The sequence below is a fragment of the Macrotis lagotis genome, chromosome 2 (assembly GCF_037893015.1).
Source record: "Macrotis lagotis isolate mMagLag1 chromosome 2, bilby.v1.9.chrom.fasta, whole genome shotgun sequence".
In the NCBI taxonomy this organism is placed as follows: domain Eukaryota; kingdom Metazoa; phylum Chordata; class Mammalia; order Peramelemorphia; family Peramelidae; genus Macrotis; species Macrotis lagotis.
The window spans coordinates 188,396,092-188,408,363 of record NC_133659.1 but is presented as its reverse complement, the minus strand read 5'-3'; the positions used below and the strand labels follow the sequence as shown (position 1 = coordinate 188,408,363).

General features: G+C 36.7%; 1 protein-coding gene across 1 annotated transcript; it reads right to left on the bottom strand.

The window, feature by feature from the left end:
* Nucleotides 1-411: 411 nt before the first annotated feature.
* LOC141512056 (keratin, type I cytoskeletal 24-like) lies at nucleotides 412-12,136 on the bottom strand. Its single transcript, XM_074220960.1, is given in 8 exon segments — nucleotides 412-512; nucleotides 5,826-5,878; nucleotides 5,880-6,127; nucleotides 10,261-10,386; nucleotides 10,473-10,634; nucleotides 10,797-10,953; nucleotides 11,242-11,324; nucleotides 11,768-12,136. Coding segments are annotated over 8 exon segments (1,299 nt in total).
* Between the last annotated feature and the right edge of the window lie 136 nt (nucleotides 12,137-12,272).

The following is a 12,272-nucleotide window of genomic DNA, read 5'->3' as shown; positions in this document are numbered from 1 at the left end:
GCTCAAAACTCAGGAGCTCAAGAACCTCTGACCACTATAATAGAATCTCCTGAGGATTGAGTCATATTTTTGTCATTGTATTCATAAATCTTGCACAGTTCTTGGTTCATAGTAGGAACCTAAAAAAAAAAATGACCGTTGAGTTGAATTGAAAGCTCTTAAAAAGTTTTAAAAACTCCTAAATTCACATGATATCTGTATGAAAAACTTTATTGAAAAAAAATAAAGGACGCCCCAAATATACTTAAGGCTTTTCTCCTAGGACCAAAAGTAGAATTATTTGAAAAGCTCCCCTTTTTGCCCAAGACTTTAAGACTTGTCAAGGATAGTCAACACTTGGCAATGTCTCTATGCATGAGATCTCCTGTGTTTTATTTCTGTTAACATTATCAGAGCCTCTTTGGTGATCTGTTAGGCTGATCTCTGATGAACATCTTTTATTTTTGAAGAGATAACAATTCCATCAACCAGCTCCTCAACAATGGTTTTATAGAGAAAAGTTTTTGTTGGTTCTGTGAATGAAAGGAAATGAAACAAAAGTTAGTTTATGTGATACAAACATACAGATGCATTCCAAGTATCAAAAGTCAGGGCTTTGTCCAGGGCTAGGTGGAAAGTCCATATATTTTATACTTACTAAATTTTTAGGCACAAAAATTCAATTAATTTTTATTTTTACTAATTTTGTAGATATAAGAACTTTAACTAGGGCAGATTAGAGCTTCATTCCAGGATGTTTAGATTTAGAGGGTAATTATAATACTTCAAGTTCTTTAAACGCATAGAAATAACTGAGCTTAGCACCTAGTTAGCAAGAAAAAAAATTAAGAAAAATAGTCGTCTGTCAAATTGTCTACTTCCCCCCCCCCCCCCCAGAAGCTCTCTCCCCCAACTCCCTGCCAGGGAAGCCATTCCCTGGCTATTTCCCACCCTGTGTGATGGGCTCCCCAACTTGCTTTTTTAGGCTATATTTCATACTGTTTCCCCTGGGTATGTCTTGTGCTATTTGTCCTGGCATGAAAATTACTAGTTTTGATTGAGTAATAAATCAATTAATCCTTCAAAAAGCATTCATTAAGTGCCTATAGGCTTATTATGTGCTAGATGCTGGCAAAAAGAAACAGTCTCTGCCTTCAAGGAATTTACATTCTGTGGTTGGAAACAGCATGAACATTGGAAAAATCAATGAATTTGGAGTTGAAGAATATAAAATCAAATGTTATCTCTGCTACTGTGTGACTTTGGACACTTAAGTTTTCTAGGACTCAATTTTCTTATTTGTAAAATCATATTTTAGATTAGATGGTTTTAAATCTATGATACTATGATCCCATGTTTAGAAGTATAGACAAAAAAAGGTAATTTTGAGATGGAGCAGTAATATCTTGAAGGATCAGGAAAGGCCTCCTGTAGTATGTCAACAGATCTTTGAAGGAAGTTAAGGATTCCAAGGAGAAGTGATGAAGAAGGAATGCCCCTGACCAACCTGTGCAAAAGTATGGAAGGGAGAGATAGAACATCCTGAATGAGGAAGAGCAAGCTCAGAATAATATTGGTGAAATCTAGTCTATGTTGGAGAAAATCTAGAACCATAGACTGATTTTAGATATTATTTTCTTGATCTCAAATGCATGAAACAATTAGAATCAGGATAACAGTGTTTCCAAATAGAGATCTCTGTTTTAATTAATAGATAAGAATGATTTATAATTAACAACTGGAAAATTGAAATTAATATGTGCTGATTTTTATCATCTATGTCTTAATATGGTGATGAAGAGAAGAGAGAATGGAGGACAGAATTATTTTATAGAAGTCCTCAGTTTTAAGTCTACCACTGATTGCCTAGAGAGCAGGAATAAGGATAGTGATAAAAGAGAGGAACTTTTGAATTTCTAAATTTAGAGCTTGGAGACCTTAGAAATCATCCCAATTGAACCTCCTCATTTTTCAGACAAAGAAACTGAGCCCCAAGGTTAAGTGATTTTCCTAAGGTTGTATAGGTAGAAGAATGAGGATTTGAACCTAGGTCTTCCAACTTCAGTCCCATAATTTCAACTGCCAGGCAGCATGGGGTTGCAGTGGATAAGGCACAAGGCTTGGAGTCAGAAAAACCTGAGTTTAAATCTGGCCTCGGACACTTATCAATGACCTTGGACAAATCACTTTATCTTGTTTGCCTCAGTTTCCTCATTTGTTATATAAGTTGAATAAGAAAAACCATTCTAGTATCTTTGCCAAGAAAACCCCAAATGGAATTATGGAGAGTCAGTCTTGACTGAAAAAACTGAACAGCAAATTAAGAAAAAGGAACAGCTGGGATGGGAACTAATTTTAAAAACAGACAATCATTTTAGATTATGATTATTTTAGATTATGCAAGTTGGAAAGAATTTTGTCAGCATGTAAGTTGAATTTAATGAGAAAAATCAACTATGATAGCTACAAGGAATTTTATATTACATTTTTGATGCATGTGTAGTTTGGAGAAGTGAAGAGGCATGGTAGAAAATGCCTTGGAATAGAGAGGTAAAGTTCAGATCCTGGGTTTTGCCACTTACTACATATGATACTTCAGACAAATCACTTCTAGTTCTAAATCCTATGTTAGCAAGATTTAAAAAAAAACAACAAATTGCACAAAAAGGATATAACAAAGATGTTTGGGCATCTAGGTGGTACAGTGAATAGAACTCTTGTCCTAATATCAGAAGATTCAACTTCCTGAGTTCAAACCTCAGACACTTATTAGTTATGCGACCCTGGGCAAGTCACTTAGCCCCATTTGCTCTAGTTTCCTCATCTATAAAAATGAACTGGAGAAGGAAATGACAAACCATTCCAGTATCTTTGCTAAGAAAACCCCAAAAGGGGTCAAGAAGAGTCAGACAAGGCTAAACAACAACAACAAAACAAATATGTTATTTTATTGTTAGTAGGTTCAGGTACTGGGTATTTCTAATTTGATCACAAAATTTACATCTACAAGAAATCATAGAGATTATCTAGTCCAACCTCCTCAATTTTCAGAGGGACTAATTGAATCCCAGAGAATTTAAGCAATTTGTTCAAGTTCATGTTTTAGAATTGGGGTTTGAATCTAGAACTTTTGCCTCTAAATCTAATGTCACTTAAATCCAACATATCCCATAATGATTTTATTCTCTTCACTTCCAAATCAGCTCTCCTTCCCAATTTGCCTTTTATTGTCATTGACATTGTCTAAATAGAATTCATAAAATATCAGAATTTTCTTCAACCCCTTTCCTGTGTTTTTCCACATCTAATCGGTTTTCATCTCTTGTCATTCCAGCCTTCAAAGATCATGGAGTCATAGATCTAGGGAAGTCACATCTAGTTCAACTGTCTTACAGATGAGGAAATTGAAGCATAGAAATGCTAAGTGATTTGCTTAATACAGCACAGAAAGTAAATGACAGAGTTGATAGTCTAACTAGTTCCTGTGATTCCAGGTATAATCATCTTTCTACATTTCATGAACTCCTGAAATTTTTATTGTATTCTCCCCTTTCTTTCCATTGCTTTGACATCATGATACAGTAGCCTTTTCTGGGCTATTCATATGCAGAAAACAGTCAGGGAAAGCAAAACTAATCTTCAAGAAAGTCACTAGGGTATCTACCAAATGGGTTCATCTCCTCCATATTTGGACAGAATAACAAAAGTCAATTTACAATGGAGAAAGGGTTCCAAGACTTGAGAGAACAGCACAGGGTCAACTTGTACAGAAACTAGTCTAGGAAATGAGGATGGGTGGGGCAAGCAATAGGGACAAAAGAGAATCTTCAATTCCAGGGGAGAAGGAAAAGTAGGGAACACATCGCTACATGACAGAGGGGATTCAAGCTGGGATAAAAATAAATGTGTGGGGGGAATAATTCAGAGAACTTCAAACATTTAAAATCTTCCTATGGTTGGGAAAAGGATATGAAATTCCTTGAGCTGAGAAGAGAGAAGTGGTGGGAAGATGGATATTCTCATACTCATCAAAATGAGAGTGAACCCAAGGGGCAAATAGCAGAGCAAGAAAATCCAGAGTTTTCTGATTGTTCAGAGAATATGAGGTTAGATGAAAGACAAATTAGCATGTAGTTCAGGGGATATGTTGCTCAAGAAACAGTGCAATAAGACCAACCTATGAAGAAATGCCAAGGATTCCTTCGCAAATTGGTGGCAGAATGGACAGAGTCCTAGACCTAGAGTCAGATATATCAGAGTTCACATTCAGCCCCAGTTACTAACTAGTTACCCCCAAGCAAGTCTACAGTATCCCTGTTTGCCTCAGTTTCCTCATCTGTAAGATAGAGTAAATAATAACACCTACCTCCCAGAGCTGTTGGGAGGATTAAATGAGGAAATAATTGTAAAGTGTTTAGCATAGTGTCTGTTTCAGAGTAAGTGCTATATCAATGTTAGCTATTATGATGATGTTGAAGATTTGAGTTCAAATGTGACCTCAGACACTCACTAGCTCTATCACTTAATCTCTGTTTGCTTCAGTGTCCTCAACTCTAAAATGAAGATAATCATGACACTTACTTCTTGGGATTTTTGTAAGGATCAAATGAGATCATATTTAAGAAGAACCCAGCGTAGTCATAAATATTGGTTTCCTTCCTTTCCTATCCATTGTAATTTCCATACAACATTTTATGTTTGCTCTGGACAAAAATTTCAAGTGCTATTTCCCCACCAACCCGTCACTTAAGTCTTGGTCTCTCATCATTAAGCTCATTCAGTTCATACACATGATCTTTAATTCATCTGTTAATGAATGACTATGTTGGTTATATGTTTTGCCTTGAAAAAAAATCAATCATCCTTAAAATGAGAGCTAAAACTAGCAATTTTGGTGTCCTAGACAAAGCTCCACAAAATTTATTTGAGACAAAACAGCAAGATAGACATCCTCCAATCAACTTTTCAAGACTATTTTTTTGAAATATGGGGAGAAAACTTAGATTTTAAGATTAATTCAGGGCCAGAGATGGACCTGTACAAGATAGATAGGACACCTAGGACATGGATCTGTGAGTGAAGACCCCAAGACAATCCCAGGATCCTCCTTCTGAGTCTCCTGCATCTTATCTATAAAAGGTTGATAATACTTGTAGTGCTCAGGCAGGTGATATGATTATCCTCATTTTATAGTTGAGGAAACTGAGACAGAGGTTAAGAAATTTGTCTGGGATCACACATCTAGTATGTGCCTGAGACTGGATTTGAACTCAAGTTTTCCTAACAACAGCAACCACAAACATTTATATATTGTTTACTGTTGCTGGGAACTATGCTAAATGGACCATTGTGAAGCAAATATGAGCTATTATTGGAATTATCTAATTACAAATCTTCCTCTCTATCAGTATGTAATTTCTATTAAAAAAATTCTCATGGGGAAAAAAACCCTAGAGAAGTTGCTTACCTTTCTTAACTCTGTTTTCGAGTCCAGAACTGAAAAAACAAGACAAAACAAAAACTTTTCATAATTGTAGGAATTCATCCATTTTCATTTTTGAAAATTATAAGTCTGATAATGAAGTATTTATTTATTGCCTATTTTTATATACTCCCTTTCTTTCTCTCCAGTGCCTATCACAGTCTGTGGAACATAGTAGGCTTTTGATAAGTATTTCTTGACTTAACCTGATTTGGTTTTGTTTATCCCCAATGGATAATCAAGTATTTTTGCCTGTAGGTTTGTGACATGAGGGAAGATAGAGTAAGGATACCATGTTGCCCCCTTGGAAATTCTTCTAAGTGATTTGCATCCTAATAATTTACTCCCCCAAGGGTGGAGATACCTTCAATGTGGTTTGAATGAGATGCAAAGGAAGATGGGTCAGGCAAAGGAATGTCTGTTGCTAATCCATCTGTTCTCCACTTACCCTCCCTCTTCATCAAGCAGGCGGCGATAGGTCTCGATTTCATTCTCCAGGCGAGTCTTTATATCAAGAAGTTGCTTGTATTCGGTGCTCTGGCTCTCGGCTTCATCCCGGATCTGAATGAGCTGGACCTCCACGTTGCTGATTTGGTTTTGGGTTTGCGAAAGCTGGGTGCCGTACCTGGCTTTTGCCTCTGACAAACTGCCTTCCAGGGATTTTTTCTGTTAGAAGGAAATCATTTATACAACAAAAGGAAAACACTGTGCTGGGAAATAAACATCAAAATGCCATATTTTCAGTTATAAATTAATTATGAAGCCACTTTGACAATCATTTATCTGTTCCATTGCCATCTTTCATGAGTAAGTAGGATAATAAGGCATATCCTCTTTCATACTGACAAGATGTTTGTAGGTTGGGAAACTTTTGGTCTTCTGCTAGCGTCTGGTGCAGTAGAAAGACCCTTCTATTTAGAGACAGAGGACCTGGGCTCATACCTTGCCTCAGATGCTTACAAGCCATGTGACTTTGGGTAAATCACTTAACATCTATGGGTCTCAGTTTCTTCATAGGTAAAATAGCAGAGTAAGAACAAAAATCCTTTAAAAACTCTTCTAACTCTACACCTAGGATCCAAAGAGCCCTCTTTAATTGATGATTATTTGTTGAGTGTTTTGAGGAAGGGTTAGTCACCCCATAAGACACCCTGAATGTCTCTGTCTTCCTTTCTCTGCCCATTTACCTTTTGTGAAAACACATGCTTCCAAATGCTTAGGAAAAAATTCGACTTTCCCTCTTTGGCACATTATGAAAAAAATAATGAATGGTAGAAAACTCCTTATCAAGAGTCAGCTAGATGGTCTAGTAGGCAGGTAGCTGGGTCTGGAGTTAAAAAGACCTGAGTTTAAATCCAAACTCATATACTCACTATCTAAGTGACCCTGGTAAAGTCATTTAATCTTTGTCTGGTTCTGTTGTAAAATGGGAATAACCAGTATTTACACTGAGTATCAAAGGAGTTATTATTTATAAAAAATTCTTATTCCCTCTTTCTCCTTCTTTACATGTTTTATTTAAACTAGTTTTAATTCACTGGGACATTTTGGTATTTTAATTTTTATTCTTTATAACTTTAAGAAGTTTTTAGTGATATTTGTTTCTCCCCCAATGCAGCATGAGCTATGTATATGAGTTACATGTATTACACCTGAGAGGACAAAGATCCTTTTATTGTAATTCTGGTCTGGATACTGTCTGGCACCTGAGGCATGTGAGTTAATGCATAACAAATATTTGTAATAGCTGTTCTGATATCAATTGCAAATGAGTAAAAAAGAGAATCTGATTTTTTAAAAAAGCATTTTAACAATTTAGGGGAGTTAAAATTACTCATGTATTTTTTAATAGTCACTAAATGTACAAAAACAGTTTATAAAGATTAATTCTCCTTCAAGAGTGCCTCCTCACCTCTGTGGAGATAACACTGGTGAATTAATTATGAATACTGTCCAGTGTTTCCTTCACAGAGATCTTACTTTGCACTTTTGTGGTGTTTCATTCATTCAATATCTATTGAATAACTACTAAATGAGGGAAAATGAACTTTACATTTCTGAGTCTTTTTCAGTCTTGTCTCACTTTCTGCTACCCTATGTGGGATTTTCTTGGCAAAGATATGACTGGCTTGCTATTTCTTTCTCCAGCTTATTTTACAGATGAGGAAATTGAGGCAAACAGGGTTAAGTGATTTGCCCAGGGTGATACAGCTAGTAAGTGTCTGAGGCCAGATTTGAATTCATGAAGATGAGTCTTCCTGACTCCAAATCTTGTGCTCTCTCCACTGTGCCATCCAGCTGCCCCTCAATGAATCTTATGGGCAATTAGATGGCACAGTGGAGAGAGGGCCCAGCCAGGAGTCAGGAATACCCAAGTTCAAATCTGGCTTTAGTTGCTAACTAGTTACATAATTCTGGGTAAGTAATCTAACCTTTCTGTGTTTCCAATTTCCTCATCTTTAAATGGGAATAAAATACCACTTACCTTCCAGGGTTGTTGTGAGGACCAAATGAGATAAGAACTGTAAATCACTTAGCACTGTGTCTGCTATCTAAATGCTACAGAAATGTCAATAAGGCGTTTAAGTCCCTTTACAACCTATCCCTTCCTACTTTTCCTGTATTCTTAGACTCTTTCCCCTTCTACTTGTCCTTTGATCAACTGCATCAGCCTCCTTGCTATTTCTCACACACTACATTCTAATCTGCTGACTGTGCATTTCTGGAAGGTACGTCCTCCTCACCTGACAACTCTGGCTTACTTCAAGACTCAGCTGAAACATTAGCTTTTACAAGAGGACCTTTGTGATTCCTCCAGCTGCTAGATTCCTCCAGCTGCTAGTGCTTTTCCTTCTGAGATTCCCTTCTGGCTACTATTTTTATAGGATGTCCCAAGTTTAGTCAAGTCTTAAACCTTTGATACCTTTTTAGTTTTAAGAGCTTAAAACCAGGGTTTTCGGGACACCTCTCTAGCTGGTTATTCATGTGTTGTCTCCCTCATTAGACTGGCAGCTCCTTGAGGGCAGGAACTTGTCTTTTGCCTTTCTTTGTATCCATAGGGTCTGGTATATAAAGTAGGCACTGAACAAATGTTTGTCTTTCAATCTTAAAGGGGACCATCACATCAGGGAGAGGATGCCAAGACATGTAAATGAATTAGATATAAGTCTGACTGATTGATTTAATGATTTACATGCCTCTTAGCATCCCCACACAAACAAGATTAGACATTACAGATATGTGCTGATATGTACTGTTAGAGGCAGCTTTCCTATCAGAAATTTCCTGAAATGATGAAATCTCAAGAAGGAAAAACCCTATTAAGTGCAAAGCTCAATAAGGATTTTAACCTTAAAGATACCTTTTTTTTTAGATTTTTTTTTCAAGGCAATGGGGTTAAGTGGCTTGCCCAAGGCCACATGGCTAGGTAATTATTAAATATCTGAGGTCGGATTTGAATCCAGGTACTACTGACTCCAAGGCCAGTGCTCTATCCACTGCCCCACCTAGCCGCCCTAAAGATACCTTTTGATGAATAGAGACAAACTCTAATGTTTGTCAAGTGGATTTGATGATATCATTAGTCATTTTGCTTCCAGGTTTTTCATCCTGGCAAGTTCACTGGAAACATTTTCCTGTGAGCTAATGGATGTGATAACAAAGAATAAAGCTTGCATTTCTCAGTTAGTTTTTAAAGGAGGGGTTCTTAATTTTGTTAGTGTGATGGTCCCCTTTGTCTAAAGACCTTTTCTCAGAACTATATTTTTAAATGCATAAAATAAAAATATAGGATTACAAAGGAAACAAAATATTTGAAATAGTTATATGCTTTTTTTAAAAGTTTTTTTTGCAAGGCAAATGGGGTTAAGTGGCTTGCCCAAGGCCACACAGCTAGGTAATTATTAAGTGTCTGAGGCTGGATTTGAACTCAGGTATTCCTGACTCCCAGGCCGCCCCTAGCACTTTTCTGATAGGAAACTGATTCTCTCATTGCAGCTCTGGCATGCATCTATAATGACTAGTCTTATTTGACTGGGGATGCTAAGAGGTTCTGTCATCTCAGTTGATCCTCTCAATAATCCTGTGATGTAGGTACTATTATTATGCCCATTTTACAGATAAGGAAACTGAGGGAAACAGAGATTAAAATGTTTATCAAGAGCTTATTAAATGTGTGGGGTAGGATTTGAACTCAGGTCTTTCTAACTCTAGGACCAGCATTCTAGCCACTATGTCGACAGTCAGTTAATGTTAAGAATGAAATTTTATCAAGGATAATCTTGTTTCTGACATGAAATCATGCCAACATCTCCTTCCTGAGATTAGATTGTATTTACTTTGCATATATATATATATATATACATATACATATATATATTTTTTTTTTTTTTCAACATGTGCATGCAGTTTTCCCTGATAGACTGGACTGAACTGGAATCAGGGACTATTTAGTTTCTATCTGGGTAGCTTCTCTGCTTTAATCAGTGTCTGGCATACAAAAACTCCTTGATTGACTGGTGGATTATTTATGTTGAACACAATTTGTAGGTGGATAAATAATAATAGCTAGCATTTTTATATCTGACATCTTATAACTATTATATCATTTGACCCTTACATCAATCCTGGAAGATAGGTTGCTATTATGATTCCCATTTTTCATTTGTGGCGTCCAAGGCAAATAGAGGTCACTAGTTATGTGTCTGAGGTTGGATTTGAACTCATGTCTTTCTGACACTAGATACAGTGCTCCAGATACTATATCACCTAGCTGCTTTTCATTTCTGTGTTTTACCTACCAGGGCCAAGGCTGACTGCAGCTCTATCTCCAAGGTCTGTGAAGTCCGTTTCAGCTCAGATATCTCTGTCTTGGCAGAATTGGATTCATCCGTGGCAAAGGAGATCTGCTGTTGTAATAACTCACTCTGAAATGATGCAGTTAGGAAGCAGGTTGAGTGCCATCAGACCTAGCAAAAGTTGGTTTACTGATATCAAGCATACTTTGATTTACCTTGTTATTGAACCAAGTTTCAACATCTTTGCGATTCTGCTCAGCCAGGGCTTCATATTGAGTTCTCATATCATTCAGAAGTTTGGTCAGATCAGTTCCTGGAGCAGCATTTATTTCCACGTTCACATCTGAACTTGATGACTTTTCTAGAGCTTTCATTTCCTGAATTAAGAACAATTAGTGAAGTGTAGTAATCCAGTATAACAGGACAGTGCCACAGAATTCCCTTCATCCACAGTTTCATTACCTTATCATACTGCTATCATAAGCAGAGCAAAATATTTGAAAGGGGATGTTTATTTTGGTGTCTGAATATATGTGTACCTCGGCATGGTTCTTCTTGAGATAAGCCACTTCCTCTGACAGAGTTTCAATCTGCATTTCTAGGTCTGTCTTGGTCAAAGTCAGGTCATCCAAGACTCTTCGTAGTCCATTGATATCAGACTCCACACTTTGACGGAGGGTCAGTTCAGTTTCATATCTTAAAAAAAATGTGGACAGGATTTTTTTTTTGAGTCAATCAGGCCAAAAATATTTAAGTTTCTATGATGTGCCAGACATTCTATTAAGAGCAAAGAAAAGTAAAAACACAGTCCCTTTCTCCAAGAAATTTATAGTCTAATGGGTAGACAACATGCAGGCAACTATATACAATAAGCTATATACAGGACAATTTGGAGATAACAAAGGAAGGCATAATTTTTAATCAAACTTATGTCTTATACTTTTAAAGTTGTAGAATATATGAGCAGAAATAATTTCCTCTTACTTTAGTCTGAAGTCATCAGCAGCTAGTCTCACATTGTCAACCTGGAGCATGATGTCAGCATTACTAAGAGTTGAATCCAAGATCTGAACCAGAAAAGAACATAGTGAAATGTATATTAAATTTTCCTGTACTGTGATAGAACCTTGGTGAGAGACAGACCACTCGCTTTTCAAGCTAACATGCAAGGTATCTAGTTCTTCATTGACAATTCATTCAACGATTATTTTATATTTCTTTGTAAGATAAATGGAATTCTTGGGAAATGATGATAAATGACATCAATTCATTACTAGCAAATCAGACTTTTGGAATCTTGGAAATAATTCTATTTTTTTCTCCTCTTAACAAGAACATTAAATCAAATAAGTTAAAAAAAGAATTATTCACTGTTACTTCTCAATATTTTCTATTATTTAGTGATTTCATTTTCATTGGGAAAGATGGACATGGTTATAAGATGCTCTAGGAAATTAGTCTGATTGTTTTTAGTATAACTGACATTCTTAACAATAAGGACATTTCTTACCTGCTTTTTGAGTTCTTCAATTATCTGATAATATTCAGAGTAGTTTCGATTTTCTCCATCGCTGGTACTGCCAGGCCCAAATTTCTTATACCATTCTTTGATTTTATATTCAAGCTCAGTGTTTGCCTCCTCTAGAGCTCGAACCTTGTCTAGGTAGATTGCAAGGCGGTCATTAAGGTTTTGCATAGTTCCTTTTTCATTGCCTGAGAGAAGTCCATTCCCCACCCCACTAAAATTGTGTCCACCAAAGGTACCACTGAAGCCTCCACCTGAGGAACTACCCAGACCACGCTTTTTCCCTGTGGTTCCACCTCTCCCTTGGCCAGAATTGAACTGCCAAAGACTTGATTTTTGGAGAGAGTATGACATGATGCTCCCTATTCAACCCTCTGGAAGTAAGTACCTTCAGTAGTATGTTCAGAGACATATCAATTAATAGCCCTTTTATACAGGGTAAAGTGGGTGTTTCATTCCTGATACCGATCACTCAAAGACTTTTTTTGTT